The sequence below is a fragment of the Strix aluco genome, chromosome 9, assembly GCF_031877795.1.
Source record: "Strix aluco isolate bStrAlu1 chromosome 9, bStrAlu1.hap1, whole genome shotgun sequence".
Lineage (NCBI taxonomy): Eukaryota > Metazoa > Chordata > Aves > Strigiformes > Strigidae > Strix > Strix aluco.
In genome coordinates, this window is record NC_133939.1 from 7,085,688 (window position 1) to 7,111,212 (window position 25,525).

The window sequence follows — 25,525 nt, forward strand, 5'->3', positions numbered from 1 at the left end:
AATTGTGACCTCTGACACTAAAACGTACAACTGCAATTTGAAGGAAGCTCCAATTTCCTCCTAGCCATCACCCCTTGACAGTGTCTCCCGGGGAAGAGGAAGCCAGAATAAGTGCAAAATGCACCCAGAATTGCCTCCCTGTCAATCAAGCAGAGCTGTATGTTGACCTTTCAGGAAACGGGCAGTCATCCTGCCAGGAAAGCAGTGACGGGTAACAGTTGGCTTGCTCTGGTCAGAAAGGCCAAAGTGCCATCAGAGTCCTGGTGTAAACCCTGGGGAAGGGAATGTTCCTCCCCCTCTTTTGCTGCAGGCTCCCAAGTCACTCTCATGGGGAGCACTTCCAATTAGCCGCAGTAAGTTGCCACTTGGTTCGTTAGCCCCAGAGCGAGGTGCGCAGCTGGCCAATGCACCTCACCGAGCAAGTGCACCAGCCTCTGTGTGCAGCGGTTTGGTATTTATTTTGCCATGTCCCTTGAGAGGCAGATGACACTCCTTGTCCTTCAGTGGGATTTTTATTGTTAACACCACCAGACATCAACCCTGAGCCAGCCTGTCGGGCTGCAGCAGGCTAGTGAGTGAGCTGGCGGTCTTGCTGGCTCCCGTGGCAAGACACGGGAAACGACCAAGCCCGAAGCTCATCTCCTCTGGTGCCTGCCTTCCATGAGCCCAGACAAACACTAAGGCTCCCTCAGGTCTCAGATCACTCCAGATCTAAATGTACAACCTGGGAGAGAAAGAGGAGCTTGCTGGGTGATGCTCTGTGGGCACAAGGAGTGAGAGCTTTACCACTGCAAACAACCTCCCCCGATGGACTGCAGATGGGGAAAGGATGTGCACTGTAACACAAACACAACATTTTTCTAAACACAGACCCTCACCAGCCTTAAACCATGTCCATCAGCTCCACAAGCCACTCTCAGCAGTAGTTCACATTTAAACTAGGAGCCACGGGATCTGGAAAAAACAGCTGAGTGACACCTGTGGTTTTCTTAAAAGAGATGCCCAGGTCTGATCAGGCAATGCAGAATTTCCTGCAGGAACACTTGGCTGAAGTTCTGCAGCCTGTGTTGCACAGCAGATCAGACCACACCATCACAGTGATATTTCTCAATGAAATGGCCACCTCTATACAAACTACTTTAAAATATCCATTACCTTAGCTGAGTGACAAAACAACCCTGAAATGAGCTCTTTTCTTATTTAAAATACAAGTCTAATTTTCTCATTCCTGGTGACGTCTGTGACTTCCCCCTCCCCATGTATTTGTTTAAGACACCTCTTTTGTTTTAGAAGTACGTGATTCTGGTCCCTTTGCTCTCCATCCATGGAAACAGTTTATGGCTCCACGTCTCTAGGCTACCTCCCAAGGAGGGCAGCAAGTACTTCTCCTGTGCCCTCACAAGTGCTCTGGTATGGATGAGGCAGCTCCGAGAGTGTACATGTGGCAGGATCTGTCCCTAAGCTTCAGTGCTTGGAAGGGAAGAAAGAATTACTCGAATGCAAAGTGTGGGACAATCCCAAATGAGCACAGGCAAGATGACAACTCTTTAAGCCCTTGTTAGCCAGCCCAGCAGTGTCCCTTCTAATAGTATTAAAGCCCAGCAAAATGTCCTGCAACAGCTTCTAGGCATCAGATCATGGACAGAGAAACTATAGTGTAAAAGAGCCTCCAACAGTCCTTTCTTTACTCGCCAAACATTGCCTCAGAGAGTTCAAAAGGTGCCATGAGAGGCAGCTGTGCTGCAGCAGAGGAAGGCCATCTTACCCATCAGGTACTTCCACTCGGTGTTCAGGTCTGCTTGGTTGGCCAGGCAGCCCTTCACGACGTTCAGGCAGTAGTTGTTGCATGGCTTCACGCTGGACATGCCCCGGCAGTGTGGACAGTACATCAGCTTCATGATGGCACGAGTGCACTCGTGGCTGAGAGATACCTGGGGAGGAGACAGATCAGAGTGAGGCACACAGGCTGGTCAGGGGGGCATCTGGGAGAACTTCCCCCTTTCCCAGGGGTGAAGGAGCTTGGTGTGATCTGGAAGGTAGCACATTTACCCAGGTGCATGGCCCTGGGAACGCTGCTTCCCCTCTCACTGCCTCTCCTTCCCCCCACCCCTCCTCAGGTGTCACCCCCGTCAGAGGGACAGGACCTGCGAGGCAGCTGCTAGTTCCTCAGGCTGTGTTTGAACCCAGGGTTCTCGGAAAAACCTGTATGTGAGCACCATCCATCCAGCCAGGTCTGGTGGCCACAAGGACAGCCCAGGCTGTCCACTGGCTGTAGCCGTGACCCCGACATGTGGTGCACGCGTGTCTCTGGAGCCTCTGCAATCGGGGCCACCATCGTGCCCTTTCTGCAGGAAGGGTCTGTTCTTGCTGCCTGGCAGACACAGGTGTCCCGCCACAAACTGCATCTCTGGCTTCCTGGGGGGACAAACAGCGGGGGCTGCACATGGAAAGTTCTCAGCTGGCATCTTTGGAAAGGAGAATGGCGTTAGGGGAAGACTTGAACAATTCCAAAAATACAGGCAATTGAGAGCCCTCGACACTGGGAAGTGATTGCTCTCTGAAAGCACTTCAGGAGCCGCAGGCAGCCGGTGAAGCAGGCCAACACACGCCATGCCAGTGACTCACAGGCACTGCACGTGCAGTCGATGTTTTGCAGAGGTGACCCTGGAGGCGGCTTTGGCACCTTTAATTAAACCACCCTGGTCCCATAAGCACAGAGCCAGTGCAGGTGCAGAGCAGGGTAGCAGCCTCTGCAGCACGTCAAAGTCTCCCCAGACTGTCAGCCATGGGACAGTGTCCCTCTCTGACTGCCACGGGCAAGGGGCTGTCAGTGTAAGCTGAGTGATGAATAACAACCTGGCAGACCCTGCAGAGGTGCTGGCAGAGCTCAGTGCTCCCCTCTTTCTTTGCTGAAGTGTTTTCTCATTTGTGGTCTTTTTCCATCTTCGCTCAGATCCATTTGCAATTCCCTTGTCATTCTTTTAAAAGCATTTACAAAAATAAACATAAGCGTCTGCATGCAAGTCTCATTTGGTACCAGGTACTTGGCACTCACAAGGAGCCCAAAGGTGGAAAAGTAATGGAAGGGGCAAATCTTGACATGGAAAAATCCCTGAGCCTCAAGCTGTAGCAGCAATGCTAAGAACTGCCCTGACCTCTTTATTACTTGTGAAAAATACTTTGAACATGGCCTTTTAAGTTTCTTCTGGGGGACTCCAGAAAGATTCAGTTCTAAGTCACCCTTAGGAGAGTGTGAACATGCTGAGCCCACTATTAGAGGTTGAGAGAGAAAATCCCTAAGCTTCCCCCCTCCTGAAACTGCCTGCATGGTAGCACCTCACTTCCAGTCAGCCTTGGAAAACGAATGTTGGATGATGCTGGGGCTTCATCAGGCAGGATTTTGTTAAAATTACCTTGTGAGAATCCTCTTCAGGACCAGGACAAAAATTTCTAGGTCTCAGAGACAGAACCTACACAGAAACCGCTTCCCCGCCTCAGCCACCAGAACAAGCCCTGAGCTGCCTGTGGAAAAACGTCGTGTTCCACGGCGACCAGAGGGGCTGAGCCTTGCAGGAAGCACCACGCACGCCAAGGCTTCGCTCTGCCTCCTCGGCGAGACTCCTGCCTCCTTTCTGGGACAACTCCCGCAGCCAGACACCGGCTGAGGCTGCCGTGCGGCTCTGCTGCCAGGAGATGGAGGCTTCGTCCCGCCGCACCGCACGGGAGCCACACGCTTCATCTCCGGGAGGAGCTGGCGAAGGCACCGCCGTCTCCCGCCTCAGTGATCTGAGAGGGGATGCAACAAAGCAGAGGGACAGGCAAACAAAAGAATAGTTTACTTTACATCTCAGGGTTTAAACAACCATGACTGAAGAGTGACTGAAAAGACAACTAGGAAGAGCATGTTGAACTTCCTTGCTCATGAATTTCGTGGCTTGCATCAGAAATAACGTGGCCAGCAGGGACAGGGAAGGGATCTTACCCCTGTACTCGGCACTGGTGAGGCCACACCTCGATGACTGTGTTCAGTTTTGGGCCCCTCACTACAAAAAGGACATTGAATTACTTGAGGATGTCCAGAGAAGGGCAACGGAGCTGGTGAAGTGTCTGGAGCACAGGTCTGATGGGGAGTGGCTGAGGGAACTGGGGGTGTTTAGTCTGGAGAAGAGGAGGCTGAGGGGAGACCTCATCACCCTCTACAGCTACCTGAAAGGAGGGTGCAGAGAGCTGGGGATGAGTCTCTTTAACCAAGTAATAAGCGATAGGACAAGAGGGAATGGCCTCAAGTTGTGCCAGGGAAGGTTTAGACTAGATATTAGGAAGCATTTCTTTACAGAATGGGTAGTCAGGCATTGGAATAGGCTGCCCAGGGCAGTGGTGGAGTCCCCATCCCTGGAGGTGTTTAAGAGTCGAGTTGACATAGCGCTGAGGGATCTGGTGGAGTTGAGAACTGTCAGTGCTAGGTCAATGGTTGGACTAGATGATCTTCAAGGTCCTTTCCAACCTAGATGATTCTGTGATTCTGTGAACACTAACGCAGGCTGAAGACCTTCCAAAACCAGAGCATTTACACAGAAACCAGGAGATGCAGCTAGGAAAGGAGCTGCGACTTCTCCTTCCCCAGACAGAGCATTTGCGAACAGGAATTATACGGTGAAGCTCCAACTACAGTGTGCAACCTGCGCAGGCAACCATGTCCTGAACATAACTTTGTCTCCATGTTTCATGGGCATGCCTCGTCACTGCTCATCCCGGCTTACCCAGCTGTGGCCATGGAGCACCGTAACCTCACACAGCACAAACCGGGCTGCAACGTCCCGGGAGCTGCGGCACAAACGAGTCACGCAGCTGAGCCCTGAAACATGGGACTTCCCAGAGTACTGATGGGAACCAGGGAGCAGCCGGATGGTTTGCCTGTACCCACACAGACCAGTGGTTGCACTGCCACAGCCTTTTGGAGTGGAGGGACTGAAGTGCGTTGGCTGGAAAGCGGGACTGCAGCGGCCTGCGCAGGAAACACCCCTGGGGCGGTGCGGGCCAGCCAGCGGGTGCCAGAGAGGACAGCCACCAGCAGCTAGAAAACAAAGCTGTTTGGTACGCTGCCAGGGCCCGTAGGGGACACTGGGAGAGGCAAGTGACAGATCTTGGCTCAGAAAAGCATCTCCAACAGGCTTAGCTTTAAAGTACGGTGTAAACCCAACAACTGTACTGGAGCTACCCAGGTGACCACAGAGAGCCCATATTTAAATGAAGCTTGTGACAGGCCCAGTGGGCACTTCACAAGTATTTCTGTTTGCAGAATTTATCCTGGTCTCTGCATCTATTTCTGTGTGTGTCTTTTTCCAACAAAACAGAAAGGACCTTCACACCCTGAGCACAGCACTCCCTCACCCACCAGAGTCGTGGTGCGGGGCCACCCGTGCCCTGCCACCGTGCAGAGCTGTGGAGGGGAGCGGTGGGCCCACTCCTTGGTGCCCACTTACTCCATCTGGCCTCTGGCACGACTGGCGAGTGTGGGCAGCTGCCAAGGCTCCCCGTGATGCAGACAGCTGCCTGCTGTCCTGTAACCCACCTCCCTCCGACCTCTCCACGGCTGTCAGCCAGCCAAAACAGCCTGTCCCCAGCTACACTGCCTGTGTCCCTGCTGGTGCCCACAGAACAGCCGCCTCCTGCCCACACAGCTCTTGTGGGCTGCTGCCACCTGCCTTGGGGAAGCGGGTGCAGGCAGAGCACTGGGTGGCAATGGCACCTGAGGCTCAGGCTCAGCTCCTGCGGGTCTGGGGGGGAAAAAAGCTGCTTTTGCACCTCAGCGAGGATCATTTCTGGATGTCAAGGAGGAGCCTGTCACTCTCATAAGGTGGCTTTGTCACCCGGAGGACAGTGGAGTGCCACACTGCCCCAGGGGGGGACCCTGTGGCAGCCAGGAGATGATCACCCCTTGCCCCTGCTCCCCTGCCCCAGAGCCTCTCCTCTGAAGATGAGCAGGTGGCACATCCACCACCAGCTGCTGCTCCACTGAATCTGGCAGGTGCCAAGTGTTCAACTTAATCTCTTGGCAGGATAAGTATTAATTTTTGCAGGTGGAAAAGGCCAGGCTCCACTCCCTTTCCCCAAAGAACTACCCAAACCCCTCCTGTTGGCAGCAGCACTCCTTTTTCACAGGCGGGCTGAAGAGGAGAACCGAGAACAGAAGGATGAGAGGGCAGGAAGAGGAATTTCAGAGAGTATTTTCTGCATGTTTGCTTGGCCAGAGCTCAGTTCCACCCAGTCCATGGACTTCTGCTCTACACAGGACAGAGGAGAGTGGGGGTTTGGGGCTCCCAGAGCCCCTCCCAGCCCTGATCCTGCACCATCCCTTCGGGGGACCTGCAGCATGTTAAGGAACAGAGCCCTTCAAACATCTCTTAGTCCTTGTGGATTAGTTTCCTTAAGTAACCTTCCAGGGTTTTTCAGGGATGCTGTATCCACACAGGGGAATCCCAGTCCCAGTTAGGAGGGGCTGAGATTCCCTGCCCTGTATGGAAACAGCAACACAACCAGGAGAGCGCTGCAGCTCCCTTGCCTGCTCACCTCTTGGGCACAGCCACTCCAGCAGTGGCACTGGGGAGAAGAGCTCCTCAGGCTGGAGCCGTGGGGCCACGTGCCCTCCACGGCAGCTTGTTGCAGATAAACACCCCCACGGTGAGACTGAAGCAGTTTCTCTGAGCTGGCAAAGTCAGGACTGACCTCCACCTGCACACTGAGACATCTTCACTTCCTTGTGCTTCTGTTTTCACCCTTCAGCCTTTAAAAGAACCTGAAACGTTATGACCTACCCCCCTGCCCAACAGCTAATGGGTGCCACCTAAGAGGGAGAACCCCTCTGGCTTCCCAATGCAGATTTGCAATAACTAATAGATCAATAAGCAACATCCTCTATACATCATAGGTGGCCTAAAAGCATGAGCATGCAAACTCCTGCAGATGGAGTGAAACATAACATAATTTCTTCATCTTTAAATTACCTGGCACAGCGTGAAGACAGTACATGACAATAATTGATTTCTCTAAGTACCATCAACCTGGCCCAGCCTGTGGCTGGTTCTCTTTTAAGGAGACATAGTTCTCCTTTAACTTTAGTGGCACCTATAGTCTTTTCTTAGCTCAGTGACCTAGAAACTGAATTAAGATGTTAAGAGAACATGCACAATACATTGGAGAAGCCATTTCCCAAAGAACTGAAAAAAAATTACTGAGAGATATGGCTTGGAGCCAGGACACTCTTCACTCAGTTGTCAGAGGTATAAATAAGTATGCAAAACAAAGCTAAGCCCAGCTTAAAAATATACTGTTCCTACGTCATTGCTCAGTTAAAATCCACATACTCTATTCTGATCCCAGTGACATCAGTGGGTACAGTCCCTTAAAGTGTAAGCCCAGTGATGAAGTGATAAGGAAAAAATATTATCTTCTAAGACATACCCAAAATAGGGGACAAATTGGTATTGAGCAATAAATAATTTTAATTAAAACTACTTTACAGCTGGGAATACAGTAGTTGATTCGAGTAGCAATGAGGTAACGCAACAGGAACAGGTGGCTGCCTCATAAAAAGCCCTGTTCCACCATAAGCACTGACATTTCAAGGAGGCTGTCATCAGGTATTATCCCACGGCTGTGGCTTGCAGCAAGAGCCGAGCTCTGTGCTTTTCCATGGCTACTTTCCAAAGCCTGATATGTGCCCATGCTTTGTTGATGAAGCCACCAGGCCAGATGTGAATTGCTCGAGGCAAGAACTTTGCCAGAGCAAAAGATCCTTGCAGACTCTCTTGTGTCACGCCTCGGACGGAGCTGGAGCCTGCTCGCAGGTTTGCACAGCTCACGGCACAGCCGCCCATCGTGGCTGCTGAGCTGGGGCTCACCGTGCGATTATTCAGCACCAGTGCTTGCACAGCAGCCAGCAGAGAACGGTCACGTGTGGAGATAATATGACAGAAAATTGGGAACACATAATTCTCAGCATTTGGAGTGGCATTGGTTTCCCTCATTTTTCCTCCTCCTGAGCAATGTTTAAATCAATTACAGTAAAATGAATGACTTTTGCAAGTGATTTGCTGAGAGGATGGGCTGGGGGATTAGTCGCTAGCTGAGTTCCTTGCCACCCCCCAGCCAATTTAGAAAACATTCAGTGTGAAAGGCTTCAAACAGAACACCCCTCCTGCCATGTATTTTATTAATATGCTTTGCAAGCAGAGAATCACAGAAACACAGGAGGCTCAGGGATAACAAGCTGTCACCTACTCTGTCTCCCTGCATTGAGACACATTTGAGGAGAGCTAAGTCATTCTTCATATTACCTAAAGCATAACTTCAGAAGAGTTGTAAACTTTCTGAAGCGAGTACACAGGGAGGTGAAACTGCTTGTAGAAGGGGAAAGTATTCAGCTCCAACAGGTGAGACACCCCTGCACAGACACTCGAGGGACTGAAGACACCTGAGTGCAGACAGTTCTTGGGACAGCCAGGGCTTTAGTCTCTGTAGGAGACACAGCAGCAGGGCAACACTCTGGCCAAAATGGGCAAGATTTTTCCAGAGCATAGGAAAAAGCCTTCATGTCCTTTCTCTGTGCCTTTAAAGAACAAATCAAACTTGTGATTTACATGTTCAACCCAAGTTACCCATCTTTGCACAGATACACATGCTCACAGATAACAAAAGCATGTTTTATAGAGCCATGGGACACTTCTCTCTCAGCCCCACCATTATCTGTTCTTTCTCCCACCAAAGCACCTACCCAGGTTATGTGTTGATTTTCCAAATAACACCCACTGATTTGTAAGCCTTTTTTTCAGTGCAAGGTTTGGTGCAAGTCACAACAGATGCAAAAAGGGGTGCAATTCCTCCTGGCCTGACCCTGGACCTCTCTGAAGCTACAACAGTGGGAGGCTTTTCACCCTTCTGAAATGGGACCTCATTTGACAGTTTGCACAGAAGAACAGAGAAGTGCAAAGAAGAGACATGTTTTCTGCCATTACCCTAATGCCTACTGCTTGGAAAATATTTGAGACCCTCTAAAACATCCCAAGTAATATTAGGGTACAGAAAGGACCATGGAAGTGATGATAGGAGTCTTATACGTTACTGAGTTTTCACAAGCACACTGTCTCTTTTAGCTAAAAACTGCTACACCCTCCTCACTCCAAAAAGCATTTCTTTATCCAAGACAATTATTTCCTGAAAAGGTGGCTGGGAAGACCAAAGGACGAAGTGTGGGATGCAGAGAGAAGGGCCCTGGGGAACAGTGACCACAGAGGCACCAGCGCTGGGACAAGCTCTGTACGTCACGGCCAGGACTTACAGGGTCTTTTTGATCAAGCAATGATTCTCCCTCCCCCTCCCAACTTCCTGAGCGTTGGAGAAAGGTTGAGCTTTAGGAAGCCACAGGCACCTGGAAAATTGTTTTAACAGTGGCAGTACCCAGCTGCTTCCACAGCAGCACGGTGTGCGGTGGGCTGTGCCGCCGGCTCTGTCGGGCACAGCACGCCTGGCCCTGGCCGGCTGCAAGGGCCCTGCTCCTGCAGCTGGTGGCAGGGCTCCTGCGCCCATCGGGAGGTAGTCAGCTCCTTTGGCACCCAGAACCTGCAGCCAAGCTGCAGATGATGATTTTGAAGTGCTGGTTTCAAACAAGGAAAAGAAAAGAAGAAAAAACCCTACCCCAACCCCAAATCCTTTCTCCTTTTGAAGCCTGGCTTAAAAGCAAATTAGAACCTTCAGCCTAGCTGCAATTTGATGGGACTCCTCGGCCTTCAGGGGCCTTTAAGTACATCTGAAAGGCATTTAACACCAATAAAATAAGCTGAGCTCTTGCCGGTATTCTTCCTACCCTCCCTCTCCTGTTACACATTCACCCCCAGGCTGCTGTGAACCATCTGTGCCTTGCTTCCCAGGGGAAGCAGGGTTAGGTAGAGGGGAGAAATTTGGGGATGGAGAAAGAGGCCTGGATGAAAAACACAGGCTGCTGGAAGTGCTGTCAACTCCCCTGGCTTGTCATAGGGATGCGGGCAGGTTGGCTGATGGAGGCAGAAGGCTAAGCTAGTACCTAATGCTGTCAATGGAGCTGTTTTTCTGTAGGCTCTGTCCCCTCTAAAAATTTTGCCCAGGGGTGTATGAGGGCGGCCTGCAGGGAGCTCTCTGCAGTGTGGTGTTGGTGTTCACTGAGCTGGACCACGTCCCTGCCACGTGGCTGCTCTCCTGGTCCCTTCCTGGCTTTAGTCTCCGAAGAGCAGTGCAGACACAAGGTGGGCACGGGGACCTCTAGCACCTGGCTGCGGTTTTGGCGTGATGCAGGGATGGTTGGGGTGAACACAGAATACCTCCAGATATATGTCAAAATGTGCCTGCACTAACTCTCAGGTATATTTTTCCAGGTAGAAGGACTCAGTGTCTGAATGGCCATTCTAATCTCCAGAAGCACCAGTTAAACCCAGTGACACTAGGCAACTCAGACTTCCAAACTGACGGATGCTTTAAAGCCAGCAGATAGCAGGCGGGTTTCTAGAAGCAGGCACGTGTGCTGGGCAGCTAGAGGCAGAAAGCACCTATAGCTGGACACCTCCACAGGTCTGGGGGCTGAAGACAGCTACGCAGGCAGCCGCAGCTGAAGCATTCGTAGCACCCTCACTTACCTTCCCATGAATATTTTAAAGGCAGGTGATAGAAGTAAGGGAAGTTTTTCCTGCCAGCTGTGAAACACCCATTCTGGTTTAAGAGAAAACAGATCAGCTCTTCAATTCACAGATCTGGCCATGTGTGCTGGGAAATGCAGGCGGGTGTTCAGAGCCACTCCAATTACCCCAAATCCCTCAGTTGGAATTGTACAGTTGGGATAAAGTTGTCAGTATGAAGAACAGCAGCTACAAAATAGGCCAAGCAGGGGAGCGGATCCTGCCGGGCCAGTGGTGGAGAGCGCTGCTGAGCTGCCTGTGGGATGATCGCCAGCCCAGGTACAGGCTCAGCCAGCCAGCCTCGTCCTCTCTTTTATAACCAGACCGGGCCGGGAGGACAAGTTTGTGTTTCGCCAGAGAGCTGGCCGGCTCTGTGATCAGGGCTATCTGCAACATTGCAATTTCACGTTGGGAAACATTTCATTTTTACAGTCTCCCTGCGGAAGGACCCTCAAATACTATGACCAAAAAAAAAATCAGGGCTGTGCTGTTCTCTGCATCTCCACGTGTGCAAGCTGGAAGTCAGGGCCACGGCAGCTCCATGCACTGGGCTGTCAGTGCCCAACCTCCCCCATGAAAGGAGCGGGAGCTGCAGGTGCTCCCATCCCTCCGCTGGCGCGGGGAGCAGACCCTGTTCTCTCTGCCACATGGTCAGCAGCTGCCTTGTGCATGTTTATGCCAGCCCTGATGTAATTAGCACCTTGACGTGTGTTAAATGAACCAAGCTTTGCAATCTTTTAGAATAAAACTCTAAAAGAAACAGCTGCAGGGCTGACAGAAATATGATTCTTTCAAAGTCTAATGAATTGTATAATCACTTCAGTCATTATTTTGCATCTTCCTTCCACAAATGCACAGCGACGAGTCCTTGGAGCACAGTGAGTTTTAAGCCTCACCAAGTCCATCATTCAAAATACATCAAGCATGTTTCCAAACCCCCGTCAGGGATCAGAAAGAAAGTGGGGCGCAGGCACAGCATGCTGGTGGTGGCTGTACTGGGGACTGGTGGCAGGGGCAAGGCACAGACAGCCCTGCAGTTCGGTGACCCTCTTGCTTTCACCTCAACGTGTTCAGCTCAGCACAGGAATGAAGGCTGATGCCAAATCCATGTCCTTCGTGCTCCAGCAAACCAGAGCTGCTGTTAAGCCTGAGGCCAGACAAACTGCCTGGGTCCATCCCCACCAGCCCAGCAGCCAAATGGCCATTTTGCAGACTCAGAAAAAAAAATTCAAAAAATGAAGGCTAGGGTCATCCAGCCAAATTGGGGCAGCAAAACAGAGAGCAGAATTGGCCCTGTCTCCCTCCACAGCCAGTGGTGAGGGCACTTCCAGAGGGCAGTGAGGATGGCTCCAGAAGGCAGTACAGCCTGCGAGCGACACCAGACCTGAGGGCAGGACCCACAGCTGACCAGGAGGATCTGTCCCTTCAGATTCCTGTGTAGTGCCTAACTACCTTCAGATATTAAAATGAGGAACATCCATGTGGATACACAGACTGCTGTTATGCTCCTCTCCCTCCAGAGGAAAATACTGCAAGCCACCACCTGCCTATTCAACACACTCCCCGCTCTGTTCATCTGACGCAGTTATTTCCAGCTGGTACAATTTTCAATCCTTTGAAAACTAGATTCAATTGACTTTTAACCACCAGGTAAATACAGAAGACATATATCTGCTTGTCTGCATTATTTCTATTATATTCAGAACACCTATGGGTTTTTATCCCTGAAGGGTTGTGATTTAAACATAACAATGGATGGAAATACTGGAAAGTAATATGTGAAATACATAAGGAAGCGTTCAAGACTGCATGCTCCCCATCCAGCTCAATTTGAACCTGTCCAAATAAATTCCAACATTATTGCAAAATTCTCTCCCTAGCTTTACATGCAGCGGTGCTGGAAAAGAGCAGTGGGATGCAAGGGGTGCGTGTGGGGCTGCAGGAGCTGCTGTACCAAGTTGTTTAAAGCAAGAAGGCAGCTGATGGCAGGCTCAGGGAGCACAGTCAGCTCAGGGAAAGGGATATGCAGCTTCTGGGTTTGCAGAGGGAATTGGGCTGACAGGGACTTAAATCTAAAACGTTTTAAGCCATGCAATCCCACATACAAACTGCCCAGGAACAGCTCGCCAAGAACACATGAGACACTTAACAAAGGTGAGACTGACTTGACCTGAGCAAGGAAGGGCACATCCCAGCCCTCTGCGCCCGCAGGAGCCACTGCAGGAACTAGTCCCTGAAGGTGCAAGAGCTTATTTCAGCCTGTATTCTAAGATGGTGTTTACAGGCAGGGGTGTCTGAAGTACCCCAGGCTTCTCAACTCCTGGGACTTCAGTCCTCCTCCTCCTCCTGAATACAGCCAGACCTGCAAAAGGTGCTTGTGGCATTTTCTACCCTATGTATTGCTGCTGGGTCTGTTGCAGCACAAGCTTTTAGCACAGGCACCAACCAGCTCCTTTTCAGAAAGTCCCATCAGTGGTTTGCAAAGACAGTAGGGAAAAAAATGAAAAAAATCAGCACTCTCCACCAGTTTCTGTTTGTACCTGGCTGTGGTGAGCTGCATCCCATCTCTATCTCTGCTGGTGACACCAGCACCCTTGGGACCTGCTGCTCGTGTCCCACACAGAGATCCTGCAGGACTCGGTTTCACATTACCCCCACCTCATTTTTGTAAAGGGGGGGCCAGACCTGAGGCTGAGCTCCCGGATGAATGGTATCTCACCAAGCAGAGCTGTCTATATGTACAGGTAGCTGCTGTCAAAAGGTGGGAGGCTTATTAAATCTCATGCAAGCAAACAGATGATCTCCCTGAAGGAAAGTGCTACCTCTATTTCCTAGATGAGAGCTTCTCCCAGATGAAGAGATAATTTACTGTGGCACCCTGTGGCTCTTGGGGCAAAGCTAGTCTCTGTACAACAGCATCCTGCCATTGAGGCATCATCATAACACAGGAACACACACCTCTGCTGTGCAAATACTGAACAGCTCCAAAGAAAGAGGTGGGATAACCTCCAGTGAAAAGGAAATAAATGTGGTAATATAAGGATATTGCCACAGAACAACATTCTCATAACATCTATTTACAAACACTAATATTGTCTTTTCAGGATCAAGAGGAGGCCAATTTAGATAAATGCTTAATTTTATTACAAAAGTGAAATCCTTTAAATGAAATAAAATGTTATTTATGGTTGTACGACTTGCTGCTGATACTGTGAATAAAGATAAGTCACTGAAAGGATGGAGATGTGTCACCGAGCACGTGGGACAGGAGGTCACTGCACTGTGCTGTTTTAGCACAGTGGTTTCACAAGTGTGTGAAAAAGATTATATTCTTCACTTCATTTTATTCAGTCAGACAAATTTTATGCCTACTTCACTCAAAAAGCAACTGGGAGCTGAAAGACAGAAGTCAACTATGTCCTTCCAAGTTATGGAAAAAAGGGGGGTATGAGAAATGGCTACAACCTTAAAGGACATGAGGACCAGGAATGACCATACTGTCTTTGTTATATTATTGACTTGTTGGAAATGTAAAACATGTTTAGATGAACATTATTTTCCCTATGTGTCCAGCACATTCACTTAACTGTTAAAAACATCCATAAAAATTCTATTTTTGGGCCTTTTTAATTGGAATTCAGTTCCCATCCAAATGCAGCTTGACCCACCATGTGTTTAAAAATTACTCATATGGTAAATAGGAAAGGTGCCATTTACCTTATACTAACATAAAAGTTTAAAAAAACAAGGCTGAAATGTATTGTGAGACACAGATTGCTTAAATCAAAATGTACTGATAGATGACCTTCACCGGTAAAATGAAATACAGGACTTAGTGGAAAAGCTTATAATTAGTAAAGGAAGTCATCATATTTTGTTTCAAATTCAAATGAGATTCATCCTTAAGAACATCTACTAAGAAAAGGAAATGCAAACAGCTATTAAAATTGATTACTTAAGTAAGGGTTTCTTGCTTACGTAGCTGGTGTTGCTTCACATCAATCCCACTACCATGGGGGAACTTAAAATTCCAGAGCAAGAAGCAACAAAAGATTGTCCTAATAACTCACTTTCTGACTGATGAGCAAAATTCATTTTAAAACACCTCCTCTGCCTGCCTTTGGAAACAGAACATTATTTCTTTACTTTTTCTATGCTCTCACCCAAGATTCACAGGTTGTCAAGTCTCCCAGGGGAACTTGAGGATTCTGGACGTTTTTTGATGTGCACGGGGCAGCTCTCCTCCCCGTTCGTCGGTGCAATATGGGCACGGACCAGTCTCCTTTTTGGCAGTCCTGGTGCAGACAGGATCACCTCTGCTACCTGTCCCCACAGCACTTTGTGGAACAGTCCTGACCTAAGACTTAGATGCCTGAGCAGTATCATAACGTGAGTAATAAATAACAAAACCAGCCAGGATATTCCTGTTTATTATGCTGCATCTCTCTGACGATTTTTGCTTTTGTTATATAAGGGGTTATCTCTCAGCCCTTGCTATCTCAGTTTTGTCCCCCCCTCGCCAGTATTACAATTCACCTACACCACGTATTTCACAGGACCACATTCTCGCTCTCCTTGCTGAATGTGGCAATTGCTCACACCGTGTGGATCTCTGAGCAGCACCTGGCAGGCAGCAAGTCTCCCCGCACAAGGCCTTCACCTGTTCCCTTGAAGCTTGGAGTTGCAGCAAACGCTATTTTTGGGCAGCTGCCAATCTCACAACCAAAGAAAAGGATCCTAAACACAACTGGGATATTTCTTCTCTCTTGCCCTGGCACACAGCACAAGGTGTGCATCCCTGGGGGAGCCCCTTCTGCGTGTGCCCTTCACTAGGGACTTTGTGGCTGCTGCTGTTTTGGCAGCTGCTACTTCATGCAGACGATGAAAAACTTGGCATTGTGCAACTTAAACAAAAACCTGCAATTTGTCCTGAAAGAACAGCTACAGAAACACAGAACCTGAATGTGAACACAGAGATGCTGCGCCAACACCCCTACGCCTGTCCCAGGGCAGGGCACCCACCTGCGCATCCATCCCCAGCCCTGACGCTCTGCCCGGGCAGCAGAGAGTTGCACCAGCCACGCGTGTGCCTCGGGCTCCCTGGGCCCCCTCCCACAGCCACTGTGGCAGGAACCGTGGCATTAAAAGCTTTAGATCTTGGTGTCAGCGCCTGCACTTTGTCAGGGTGACTTGCCTTAAAAGCTAGGACGGCAGTAAAGATGAAAAATGTTTTTGCTATTTTCTCCCCAGCTGCCCTCAAACTCTTTATCCCCAGCAGGATGCAGAGCGCTGCTGCCAACACACTGCTCCTGTTCCCACCCCTCCGTGGCCACCAGCCACACTGGCCAAGGGCTGCTCGAGGGATGGCTTCCTACCAGGTCGAGGTCGGGCAGTTGCAGACTACGGAAGAAACGCCCCTTGGGCACAGTGGAGAGGCAGCAGGGATTAAAGAAATCTCACTAAATCCCTGTCTGTAGCTCAGTCAGGACTGGCTCTTCCCCATTTCAAGACAGCCAGAAAATCTGGCAAACAGCACCAGTCTTTCTCTAGATGCCCAGTAACGCAGACTCTGCACAGGACCTGAAACAGCAATAGGTTACAGGTGACAAACACTGAACCGGATGTGTCTGAGAAGCCAAAACCAGGAGGGTTTTAATAGAAATCAGTAGCTTTTCTGGGATTTGCAAATAAATAAAAATGAAGTAATCTAATTTTTCAGAAGCCCGAAGCTAAGTAATTTATTTCTAAGTGTCCCTTTTAAACAGGCTTTCTCAGACTTCCTGACCAAAACACTGCTGCTCCATATGAAATTTCAGCTCAAAGTTATTTTTAAAGACTACTGCTACAGCTGACAGGAAAGACAAATCCCGGTTTCTGATCTTAATAAAAGTCTTATACACTTTCTCCTAACGTCATAAGTATAAAGCAACACAAAAAAATGACTAAAACCAAAGCACCAGTTGCGGATCGAGTTCAGCACTTCACATCCGTTTGGCACTAGTGTAAATCCACATCTGGTAAAGGGAAGTGGGTAAACCAGGCCTTTTGTTTTAGACACAGCTGAGGGCTACCAGGGCATCCATAAAAAGGATTTCCCACCTCAGCATTCTCACCCCCTCTTGCCCAAAGTACTAAACCCATTCCTGAAGAAAGGGGAATGGGGCAATTTTGGCCTTTGTTACAAAATCACCTCTCGGGGAGGCTTTGCTGAGGTTTCCCAACTCAGTTCATGCAGATTGTGCTACAACAGCAACATGCCAGGTTAACTGCAATCCCAGGGAGGGCTCTTGTGAGAGAGAGGAATGGTTGGGACCCTCCTGGAAGACTCTCCATCCTGGAGGAATGGGTTGGGGGGAGGCAGAAGGAAGAGGAGGATCTGTGACTGGTCATGTAGCCCACATCCCATTTGATAAGCAATGCCAAGAGAAGGAGGAGAATTCAGAAAAGGGGGACCAGAATCAAAATCCAATGGGTCAGAAGTCTACATGAAGGTGGGGGAAAAATATGCTGCATGTCGGTATCTCAGGTCCTTCCCTTCCACTGATACCATGACCGCAGCTGCCCTGCCAGCCTGCTTTACCCACCAAACTTGGCTACAGGCAGAATCACACATGGCGAGCTGGAAATCTCTGCCATTCCAAGGATTTATGAAAAATACTTTACTTTGGTCCCTCTGAAATGACATCATTCTCCTCTTTTATCTCTCTTGTCAGGATAGTGTGATGTTAACGACATGTACAAAGGCTTTCGGGTAGCTGAACAGTTTTATAGTCCCACACTGATAAATTAAAGCGTTTGTCACTATTACCACATTAATGTTTTTTCCTGAGATCAAAGTCTGGATTTGCTGCATCAAATAGTGCCGTCCTCTGCTATGCATTACCATGCATTACCTTCCGAGGAAATGAATTGAGATTCCATATTTTTACATTCACATTTTAATTACACCCTGATTCTCACACCTGCTGATTGCCATCTCCACATGCAGTATGCAAGTCATTTTTTTAGTATGGATTTTCTTCTTGCTACCTGTGAGAAAAGCCTGAATATCTTGTTTCAGGACAATTGCTGCCTTCTGGCTCTGAAAGGCTGCTTCTGCAGTAAAAAATACAATTTCTTTCCTCCTGAAACCCTGGATTCAGTCATGTTAATTTACATTTATATAACACCTTTCATCCCTGAAGATCCCAATGCACTTTACAAACTCACCCTCTCTGTACACAGAAGCTGTACAAATATATGTGGCTACATAAACAGACACAGCAAGCCCATCACCGACCGCTGAAACGCATCTCTCTGTGTGTATTCCCAGCACACCTGTGACAAGTCAGCTCTGCATACCCTACATCATATCGCCATCAAGGAGGAAAATAAGGCCGTGTGATTTAGAGGCATGCCATTTCCCTGTCGGGAAAGAGCAAGGAATCTAGGCAAGCAACAGAATGGCTTTACAGCCTTGGCGACCGACATCTCCTTGGCACTCTGCTGCATAGGTTAAAATGAAGTAGAGACTGATTTGTGGTGAGTTATACCTCACTTCTGTTCTATCAGTGCCTGTAGAAGTCCAGGCTTGCTGTTCCCTTTCACTGATGAGTGACCCTCAAGCAGTTCGTTTTCTAAACCTGAAAAATACCTTTATAATGAAAAGATAAAGGGAAATAAGCCCCCCTCTCCCCAACAGCAGTAGTTGACTGATGTCCTGCCAATCTGAGGATGGAGGAGAAGGAAGAACCCCAACATACCTGAGACACCTTTCTGACCACGTCGCTGCCCACTAGAAAGCCCTGTGCATAGGAGCGTGCCGCGATGAAGGCTCGGGTTGCCTTCACCTTCAGGTCCCTGGGAACTTCCCCGAAGGGTTTGTGCTGCTCTGCGTGTTTCACCATGCAGTCCAGGTACTCATCTGTGATATGGTACTGGGGATTCATCAGCTTGAAGAGTCGCTCCAGCAAGCGTGTCCAGAACTCATTGAGGGCCTCTTCCAAGTTGATGTTGGAGCCCCGGTAATAGCGGCGTAACTCGCTGTACAAGTCCTTGAAGACCTTCATGTTTTGAGTGTACAATTCCCCATACATGCTTGGAAAAGCATCATAAAGGGCCTTTTCTGACTTGTTCAACAAATCCTGGAAATAACCTGAAGAGAGAAGAAAAAGGTGATGCATCAGTTGGACAAGCAGGAATGCAATGGGCTGTGCTGTTTTACAGCACAACCGAATGCCCTGAGAGAAGAGATGGGCCCTAACAGAGCATTTCCTCAAACCAACCTTACCCACACTCTCAGTTTTGAGCCTTAGCTGAGAAGATTGAAGGAGGAACCCCCCAGTGCTAGTGCCAGAGAACCACGCTCTGGGCCTCCTGGCCTCTTCTGGCTGCTTCACCTAGAACCAAAACTGAGGCTCTTCTCTGAGTGCTTAAGGTGCCACAGTGTTACTCATAGGTTTTCTTTACAGAACACATCAACTGTCATTGCTTACATATAACCGTAACTTGTCACAACACCTTATGAGATATTCAACCCTGAACCAAGAGCCAGCTGCTTCTGGCACAGACATTGACACTTGTTAAACATCCCTAGCAAACATTATAAACACACAAGGATGTCTGGTGGCTGCTCAGGAGATGGAGGTCTATTCTGTAATAACTGCTGTTAAGAGTCAGACTAACACATCAATATTAGTGTCCACACCAGAAAGAAGCAAGTTAAAAATTTCATCTAGAAGATAACCTGAAGTCTTCCATTTAATCACATGAAAGGCTGGAATTCCTCCAGTATTACCTGCTCTTACTATCATACAAAAGTGAAGGCTCTTCTGAAGAAGACTTCTTCAATTTTAAAATAGAACTTACCCCCCCTCCCCATTTTCCTTTTTTCCTGGCAGGCTGCCATTCCTGGCTGAAGCACTGATAATCTGGGGAAGCCAGTGGGACTCCAGCACAACAAGCACAAAGCGCAGTGGTCTAAGACAAGGTCCCTGCAGGCATGAACTTTGGGGCAGCACGTTTACTTGAAGAAGACATGGCTTTACTCTGACTAACTGTTGTTCCCACCGACGCAAAAACACCACAATCCACTGCACAACTTGAAGTTGCCTTTGGAAAGATGACTGCAACTTGTTTGAGCCACCTTTCTTTCCTGCCTTACTGCTTATTTTCCAACATGTTATTTCCAAAGCCCTGGTGAGTTGGAGCAGGGCTGCCACCAGCAATGGTGCCAACTCTTCAGAGATGCCCCCATCAGCTCTAGTCATGGCAGCCAGCCTGGTTCTGAGGCACAGCCCATAAAGCGTGTGCCAGAGTCCCAGGTGCTGCGACAGGAACAGGCACATATTATTATGCATTTAAAGACAGGGTTGTACTCAAGTGTTTTTGAACTGAGGCCGACATTATCATGTTCAAGTTTCTCATCCCATTTGACTTATTTGGATTTGCATCCTACTTTTATTTAGATATAAACAACTAAATGGTTTTATGCCATAGGTTCAGTGGTCATAGAAGTGACAGAAATGCGACTCTTGCTACATACAGCAGGGTAAAGGTGACAGACTCGATTCCTCCCTTACCAACATCTTTAGGTATTGCCATCTTCTCGACTGCCAGCTACCTTCAGGCTCTCTGAGACTGCACAGTAGGGAACTTATAGAAGAACCAACCCAATTCAATTTATTGATTTATATAAGCAACTTTAATCAGCACTTAAGTCAGTGAGAGAAACAATGGTTCAAATTATCATTTTCATTTCAATTCCATTTGTACTTTTTAGGGCCTTTTCGAAGCAAACCTGATTACACTATTCTTTAAATCTAAATTACTATTATTTTTTTTGGTGATGTATGATAAGATCTAGTTGGTGGGAAACTGTTATTCAATTAAAATCAAACAGCACGTCTTTAGGTATATAAATTAACTTCAATGTGCTAGGCATATAAAAAAAGAAAGAAAAGCTTCTGAAATATGCATATTGCATGTGCAAAGCTTTAATAAAGTATTTTTTGAGGGAATGGCACTGACTACAATTAAAGACCTCTAAACTTTTAGAACTAGTAAAGCTCATTTCCATAGGTCTTGCTTATATTCAGAAACTGGAAGGGCCATACAAGCTTTCCTACATTAATAATCTCTCATTTGCTTCTCAGATTTAAATGAAGCTAAAACTCAACAAGTGGATTGAACAAGTGAAAACACCTTCTGCATCTGCACAACAGGCTGCTAATACTGAAAATTCCTGTAGTATTTTAACAAACCAATACTGAGCATTAACAGCCTGGCTTCCTCTAGCTACAATCATGTATTGCTTAATAGTTTAAAATTTGCTTTAAGTGGTTTTAAAAGACCATGAGCAAACTAGATTTTAGCAGAAGTTTGGTTTAATCACTTATGCAGAAAATAAAGAAATGTTATCTAAAATGTGGAAGAAAAACTATGGTTTTCAAGTGTACTTTTGGAAGAAATTTACTCTTATTCCACCTGACCTGGCTGGCAGTTTGTATCTCCAAACATTTGTATGGGGATACCTCTCAAATGACTGATCTGCATGTGTTTCTCCATCTTCCCTATTAAAACTGGATTTCTTCCTACAGACACCAATGTAAGCGTGCTGCCAGGGCACCTAAGCCTCCTATAAAATTACCTTGTAATGGGGGTTCCTAATATGAATAAAGTAAAAAGCTGATCTCATCAACAAGTACTTTGCTAAAGGACCTCAGTTTAAGAAGAAGTGATGTCTGCAGCACATCTGTCTTAACACAGCTTATCAAAGCCTCTCCTGTGGAATCTCAAGACAAAGGACGATTTGACCCCTGACCTCCCCCTGGGTCCCAACTCCTCCTCCCCACCCCAGCTGCCAGAGAGGAGCTCTCTCCCAAGGTAGGGCAAGCTTTCTTGCAAAGCCTGGGGCCTCTCATCCCAGCCCAAGGGACTCCTTTGGGTCTGCATCTCCCCCGACTCGAACAGTTCAGCCGTTGCTAGCTCCAAAGACAGCAGCACAAGGCAATCTTTTCTTGTGACAAAATTATCGCTATGAACTGCAGGGCACTAACACAGGTGAGAACTTTCCTTTTACCAAAAGGCCTCCTCTACACGGAATAATTGTACAATATGTAATTAAAACTTGGCAAGTGTTACTGGCACATATATAGCACCTATCCTGGTAACCCTCATTCATCGGCCTTGACACAGACTGCTCTGCTGCTGCTGCAAAGTGCTCAGGTATCACCTCTTACAGCCATGGCTCCGTCCCCGGCATAGCAGCTGTGTGCACCCACTTCTAGGAAATTTTGGCTACTCCACCAACACGTGAGAGACTGTAAGAGGATGGTGTACTATTTGGGAGTTTCTCATCCAGCACTTCTCTCCTGCCCTAGCATTGCACATGAGCCTAGGCTAAGGAGATCACAGCAGGGCAAGCCCACATCAGGGCTGCCGCAGCCCCAAGCTCCCAGCCCGTCCACTCTGGCACAGCTGGGGGCTGACCCAGGGCTGATCCTGCTGCAGCATCACCACTTCTTGGTGCATGGCCACCTTCCCCTGCAGCATCTCCTGAAGGGGCTCACTTGCCAAGCAGATAACTGCCAGGCAGATGATTTGTCCCAGCAGGACACTTTTTAGGGTCTGACTAATCTGAGGTGGCTTCGTTTTTGTGTTGCCACAGCCTTCCTACCTGTACAATGAACAGAAATGGCATTCACCTACATCAGACACAAAATACAAAGTTTCTCTGGTGCTGATGAGATATCTAAAAGCTGCTCCGCATCTTAATGTATCGCTCCAAGCGCTGCTGGTTACCCATTCACAATTTAATTAAACTGAGCTCAAACTCACTTTCTTGTATAATCAGTGTTCTTTTCTCTGTGCCAAGTGACACTAACTGAATAAATTGCTCAACAATCCAGGTTCGACATGCAGCTTGGCACTCACCATCAGTAGGAAGAAAGCACCAACAAACGCAGCCCGATTTGTCAATCCAAGGTAAAATGACTTTTTTTGTATTGCTACAGGAGAAACAAGATGTATATCTTCCTGCCAAAAAATTGGAAACTGTTCTCAAAAAAGTCCAAGCTAATTAAGAGTTGATGAACTGTTACTTCTCACCTAAGTGAGGGAACACCAATTACAGTCAAGTCATTTGTGGCTGGTTCTCAGAAAGTTCTTCTAGATTTCACACACTGAGAAGAAAATATATCTACATTATCTAGGGAAAATTAATTAGCAATTAAGTCTAAATGTGTTTGTGATGAATGGCTGACCTGGCAGGGAATTTAAATGCCTGTTTTGCAGCATTAGAAGGCAGTAAGAAGTGGGGTTTGTCAAGAGGGATGCACAGAAGCTTGAGCTAACTGCCCCGGTCCTCGACACGATCTCAGCCTGCACCGCTTGTACACTTAGCACAGGTATCTCTAATTAACATTGCATCTTCTCCTTAACTCTCCCTGCCTACTAATATCTAACCTTTTAACGTATTTAGACATGTGTCATAGATTAAGGATATGCAGGACCTTGGGATAAAACAATTTGCTGAACCACAGTTTAGGCATCTGTCCTTCTTGATTTCAGGCAGAAGCAATTATTTATTCTAGGGGAAGCACCCCATTATCTGTACCCATGGTGGGTGGGGGACCCTGAGGTAACCTGGGTGGCTGGAAATCTCTAATAATACAGCTGTCCCACTATTTCTAGAAGTTAAAAATTACCACTCAGTGGGTCCATTTGGATTTATTAACTATCATTTGTACCACCACTGCTGGGTCTGCTCTGGTTCCCAAAGAAGAGTTGCAGTGATTAGCTCAGGCAGGGCATGAGCACATGGAGGCAGATTCATCCAGGTCACATCCCCAAGGCCCTGAGCTCTGTTGACACCACGCTGTCCAGGCCAGCAGCAACAGACTCAACCCATGCCTGTGTTCATGCACCGTAGCACGTGCCTTTGTTAGCCTTGGAAAGAGCAGGGATGGAGGGAAAGGGCTCATGAGGAGCCAGCGCTGGAGCTATAAAGCCCTTCTGCTGCAGGAGTCACCGCTGCACTCCCATCCCTTGGAGCAGGTACACAAACAGCTGAGGTGGCTCTGCAGAGCCCCTGAAACGATGCAGAGCCTCTGAAACGATGCATTTGTTTCCACTCTGAGTCACAAGAAAGCAGTTACGTATTTTCTGGACCCATGCTGAAAAACCATGGATGTTCTCAGCTTCTGCCAGCCTCAGAAATTTGACAACGGAGGTGTACTAGCCAGAGACACCTTCCTGCGAGTCACCCGCTAAATCCATGACTGGGCTTCCCTCTTTCAAAAAGTTTTCTCAAAGAGCCATTGAATAGGTGAGTCCCTCCCCACTGCTGCTGGTTAAGAGCTTCACAACACTGCAAAGCCCAGCTGGTGATTTTCTAATGTCAGTAATTCAGACAAATCAAGCTCAATCTTTCCTGGGCCAATGAAAGGCACAGCTCCTCAGTCAGGGCTGTTCCTACATGAAACATCCCCTTTCACACTCTTGATGGAAAGGTATTCAAAAGAAAAAAAATGAAATGGGAGTCTGTTTTATTATTATTGCCTCTCACTTCCAGGCTCAGAAACAAGACAACAGGCTTTGCTCAAATGAAATTTCCTTTTGGCAGAGGCCAGGTCTGAAAAACTTCTGCATCAAACACAAAAATGTCAGAAAGTTATGAGCAAAGAAATGAAAGGTTTTTACAACTGAGACAATTCTGCAACCTTGGCCGCTATTTCTCTTGATGTTGTAGTGACAAAAACTTACTTCTCAGAGAATTAAGTTTTCAACCAGAATCTATAACCTTTGCATTGCATTCAAGAGAGATTGTAAATCCCCACCCATTCCCCTGCTTCACAGCTTCCCAGAGTTCACAGCTCATTTTTTCACAGTTTCCACATTTTCACAACTCTGGATTCAAACTGGGAAGCTGTGAACAGCAAGGCAGGGACTGGCAGTTTCTCTCTGAAGATGGAAAGTTTTGAGTTCCCCCTTCCTCACTCCCCCCAGCTCTTTGATACCATTTGATCACTCAACATCTGGAACACACTGGAGTTTCTTCAACTAATATAATGATGGAAGAGGAATGGATGTAGGAGGGAATGAAGGAAGAACATCCAAATGCTCTTTGGGCATGCGGCAGATCAGGCTTTCTTCAAAACCCATCAAATTTTAGCAGCATACTAAAAAAATATGAGAATTGAGAAAGGTGAATTACTTTCGATCTTAATATTATTAAAACCTTAAGCAGAAAACTGCAGTACAAAAAGTCTTAAGCACAGCTGAAAAGAGTAGTACCAGATTGGAGGCAATGAGGGAGGAAAACACATTGCTCAGATGATGCCATTAATTCCAAAAACAGATTTTAAGAAGAAATCTCTTCCTAAAGGCAGGTTTAGTGTTGGATGATTGAATTTGGTGAAGAGTCTGGGCAACCACCTCTACCTACATCTGGAAGTCAGTCATAAGAGGAGGGGAAAAGCATCAGGGTGCAAGCCTGCAGGAGGAAGGAAACCCATGGCAGGTGATACCTCCAACCTTGTACTTTTCTTGGATCAGTAGAAGCAGCACCCAGAGCTCTGTCCTGTCTCCACCTTCCAGCTCCAAGCTCTTCCTTACTTCTTCCTTTCTTAATACAAGAGCAGACTGCTCCACCCCAGGACAGCAAAATTCAATTTCGCTTATGCTTCCAAAAAGCCTTGGGTAGTCCCAGCAGGAACTCCTAATTGACTTATGCTGCAACCATGTAGTGCAGCAGTGCTCCACAGCTACAGAAGAGTTGTTCTCATGCAAAAGATACAAAAGTTTTTCAGCAATGGGGCAAGATGAAAACTCTCCTGCTGGTT

The 25,525-nt window shown here is 47.8% G+C and overlaps 1 protein-coding gene across 1 annotated transcript in view; it reads right to left on the reverse strand.

Annotated features, from left to right (window-relative positions):
- The window catches only part of GPC1 (glypican 1), a 216,348-nt gene that overhangs the window by 13,078 nt on the left and 177,745 nt on the right, over positions 1–25,525 (reverse strand). Inside the window, exons 3-4 of the mRNA XM_074833619.1 lie at positions 18,446–18,837; positions 1,766–1,931 (exon numbers count right to left, since the gene is read on the reverse strand). Of these exons, the coding sequence (XP_074689720.1) occupies positions 1,766–1,931; positions 18,446–18,837 (558 nt within the window). The remainder of the gene's footprint in view (positions 1–1,765; positions 1,932–18,445; positions 18,838–25,525) is intronic.